Below are 4152 nucleotides of genomic sequence, written 5' to 3'. Positions count from 1 at the left end.
ATTATCTCCTGTAGCTCTATTAAAAGCTTCAGCATGAACTAACCCCAATATTATCTCCACTCCCACCAGCAAGAAATGTTTACCACCTGACTTCTCAAAGGGACCGATATCATCTACCTGCCGCACATCCCATAAGCCTTTACCCTTTCTTAAGTGCAAAAGGTCGTCTTCCAAAGGATGCCTTTCTAATTGTCTGTGGCATTGACCACAAGCTGATATGCATGTTTTACACATTTCCCTAGTGACAGGCCAGCCACGGGCAAAAGCTTATTTGTATAAATCTTTTGCACCTGTATGTTGTCTTTTTATATGCAGCCATTCTAACAGGTGTTCCCAGTCCTCTATAATTTGCTCCTTTTTCAGGGGACTTAGTCTTGCTAACTCATCAACTGTATTGTTCCATTCACCAACTGGATTTGCATCTGTCTGGCGAGAAGCAACCCAACCTCCGGCAAAATTCCCATGACTTGCTCTATTTAGAATCTCTTGCCACCTTTCCTTTTGCCATACTGGAATTCTGTTAACTTCCCAATAATTTTGCTTCCAGAAAGGAAGCCACTCTGTACATCCTTTAAACACAGCATAGGAGTCAGTATAGATGCAAACAAGAGCGGTATTCTGTGTCTCACGCTGGAAAACACTCCAAACAGCAATCAGCTCACCAACCTGAGCACTGCCTTCTCCCTCAGTAATAATTTGTTCACCAAATGGAGAGCTACTGCCCTGTATTTCCACACCTTTCCCTCTTGTTTGGCAGAAGCACCAGTGAACCAAGAATTTGCTGATTGTTCAGGAGAAAAAGGAGGGGCCACTTTAATTACTGAGGCAGGTTTGTCATGGATGCTAGCCAAGCTTTCAGTTTCTTGTATTGCCAGAGCTTTTACAGCTCCTTCTGTTACTGAAAAGATGTTACAGTAATGTTCGATCTGGGCATACCACTTCGTGACCGAGGATCTTTGGGCTACCCTGTCAGGGGGAGGGGTCCCGCTGGTAACTGCTTTAATAACTTTGAAAGGGCCTCTCAGTACAATTGGTTGTTGTCGTGTAATTTTCTCCACTTCTATAAGAGCTAAGATAACAACAGACAGTCCTTTTCCCCAGGTAGTGTATCTTTTTTCAGCATCTTTAAAACAACAGGAATAAAATCCAACAGGCCTTGTAAGGCCTTCTGGGCCCTGTTGCCAGTCATATGTGTACTGACAATCCCGAGGTGGCAAATCCCCATTCTACCTGGAAAGGATCTGTGGGATAAATAGGGCCCAGGGCTTGATGTGCAGTTGCTTCAAAAATCAACAATTGCAGTGCTTCCTCCTGAGAAGGAGTCCAATCCCATTTTATCCCTTTCCTCAGCACATCATAAAGGGGCCTGGCAATTATTGAAAAATCTGGAATGTGTTTTCTCCAGAACACCAACAGACATAGAGCCTGTTGGAGCTCTTTCCTGGATTCAGGCATTTTAATTTGATCTAAAGAGGTTAGAGTGTCAGGTGGAATACATGTCATACCTCCTTTCCACCAAATTCCCAAAAACTTCACCTCCTGAGGTTTCTGAATTTTCTCTGGGGGAATTTGTAAATCAAGGCTTTCCAAATCGGAAATTATTTTTTGTTGGATATCCCCCACTACTTGAATTTCATCCCCTCCCACCAGAATATCATCAATGTATTGATAGACAGCTACATTGTCAGGTTTGGATATCTTTTCTAATTCTTGTGCTAAAGCATGGTGGGCCAAAGTGGGGGAGTGTTTATATCCTTGAGGAAGCCTAGTGAAAGTGTATTGCTGTCCTTCCCAGGTGAAGGCAAAACAGTCCATGTCCTCTGTCTGTACGGGTATCATAAAAAAACATGTCTTTGACATCTATAGTTGCCATAATTGAATGAGCCTTTTCCTGAATTGAAATGATCAATTCAGCTAAATTTGGGACCGCTGCTGTGAGAGGGTCTACTGTCAGCCTCCACTTTCCGTTAGGTTTACGGACTGGCCATACCGGAGAGTTAAAAGGAGAATGAGTGTCAATTATTATGCCCTGATCTCACAAATCCTGAATAACCAATTTGATTCCTTCCTTGGCACCAGTGGGAAGAGGGTATTGTTTTACATTAGTAATTTTGCTGTATGGTAAAAAAGGTGCAGCTTGGAGCAGTCTAATATTAAGATGTGGTGTGCCAAAAGACCAAAGGCGACCCTCTTCGTCTTCCCACTGTCTCCCAGCAAGGACATCCATTCCTAATAAATCATTTGGAATATCTCCAATTACAATTTTAATAAGTAACAAATTCTCCTCTCCAGGAAGTAAGACTTTTATCAGGGCTATATCCATAGCTTCTGTGGTTCCTAATGCAGTGAGAACAAAACATTGTGTCCTTGTTGGAACAATTCCACATTCCTGGGCAGCTTTTCTTCTTAATGCAGAAATTTGGGCTCCAGTGTCAACCACAAAGGTAACAGGTGCCCTTTTAGGACCAACTATTGCTGTTATCAGGAGGTCCCCAGTATCAGGATTTCTGGTGAGAGCTCTAATAAATAACCAGTTTCTCCTCCTCGTCCCTCTGCTCACCCATGAGAGATGGAGTTTCTAGTTTCCCTGCTTCTGAAGCTGTTTTGGTTCCACTCCCAAAAGTTGAGAAGGAGAAAACTTTGGCTCCCAGAACCTGTGGAGGAGATTGCTTTGGCTCACTGCCCAGAACCTGTGGAGGGGTTCTATTTAGCTCACTGGCCACAACCAGTGGAGGAGGGGGTGCGCTAGGCTGGACAGTAGGGGAGTTAGGTGCAATAGACTTGGGGCAATGCCAATTCAATACAATTTTTATCAACTTGTCAAGTGGTAAGCCATCCATTACATCTTTAGGAACTTGTTTCTTTAGCCCTAACGACCACCAATACTGGTGGTTAGAGGTCTGTTTCCCCTTTTCTGGTTTATCACTAGGAGAAACAATGTGTCTAACACCTTTAGTTTTCTCTAATTTTTCCTCTGGAACTTTTATAGGTCCATATTTCCTGCTGTAATTCATCAGCTCTTCTGCAACTTTGCTCCATGTCCAAATTTTATGGTTATTGTCAAGGAGACTCTGGAGCCCGTCTAGAAAGGGTTTCAGAGGGAGGGAAAAAGTCCATGGAATCAGATCAGTCTCCCGAGTGCCCAAGGACTCTATCCAATCTGTCTACAGGTGTCATGGATGCCATAGTTTTTTGAAGGAGAATTGCGGTAGATTTGAGTGTTTCTGGGAGACCACGAATTAAAGGGGTCATGATTTCAGGCATTACAGGTAATTGCATAGGTGATTCATAGTTAGTATTCAATTTTCTCTCATGCATCATTTGCAAGCTTGCAGCTTTTGTGAATGTTTTCCAAAAGTTGGTCCGGGGTACCAACTAAAGTTCCAGGATCTCCCCTTTCTATGGGGTTAAGCCTCTCGGCCCAAAAAGCTGCATGCTGGGTAAAGAACCATGGGTAGTTTCTATCTCCTGTTGTTAAGAAAACCCCATGTCCCCAATACCCACCAGCTTCTCTTTCTGATAATTGAATTTGATCTCCCCCAGTAAGAGACACTCGAAATACATATCCAGTCTCTGTCTCATGAGGGAGTCGCCCATATTCCTTTTTCAGTTTAGCCAATTCAGTAGCAGAATATGGGATTTCTTTTGTAGCTATGTGTGGGTCAAAATCTTCAGGACCAAGATAACTGTATTGTGTTTTACAGGTCTCAATTTTGGGCAGCAGTGTTCCCCATAATCCTTCATTAAAGTTAACTCCTTTTGGTGATAGATTTGATTAATATGAACAATTTCCTTCTCCTCTCTTTCTGTTAGTGTTTCAACCTGCTTTGAATTTGCACATTCTTCTCTTAGGGCAGCTTGTAACAAATGGTTTTCATCTCATTCCTTTCTTGAACTAATTGTTTTTGCAAAATTTGAACGAGATTTTGCAGGGAATCTATGACTATATTTTCCTCACTTCCTCGCTTAGAGACAGTTTCTATGGCAGTTACAAGACAAGCTCCCAAAACTAAGCAGAGTACGGTTTTATTTTTGCCTAGTTTGAACTTGGATTCGTGTTGCAAGGAACTTCTTCTATCAATCACATTTTCTATATTAAAACAATTATTGTTCGCCCATTCCTCCCCACCTTGGGATGGTCTGGCACTATAT

The 4152-nt window shown here is 42.4% G+C and overlaps 1 protein-coding gene across 1 annotated transcript; it reads right to left on the bottom strand.

The window, feature by feature from the left end:
• Positions 1-2519: 2519 nt before the first annotated feature.
• LOC148223768 (uncharacterized) lies at positions 2520-3744 on the bottom strand. The gene is given in 5 exon segments (XM_088166117.1): positions 2520-2654; positions 2844-3066; positions 3131-3339; positions 3341-3702; positions 3705-3744. Coding segments are annotated over 5 exon segments (969 nt in total).
• Between the last annotated feature and the right edge of the window lie 408 nt (positions 3745-4152).

Source organism: Sturnus vulgaris, chromosome 5 (genome assembly GCF_052056855.1).
Source record: "Sturnus vulgaris isolate bStuVul1 chromosome 5, bStuVul1.hap1, whole genome shotgun sequence".
Lineage (NCBI taxonomy): Eukaryota > Metazoa > Chordata > Aves > Passeriformes > Sturnidae > Sturnus > Sturnus vulgaris.
The sequence above is the reverse complement of the archived record's forward strand: the minus strand, read 5'-3'. Positions and strand labels throughout refer to the sequence as shown.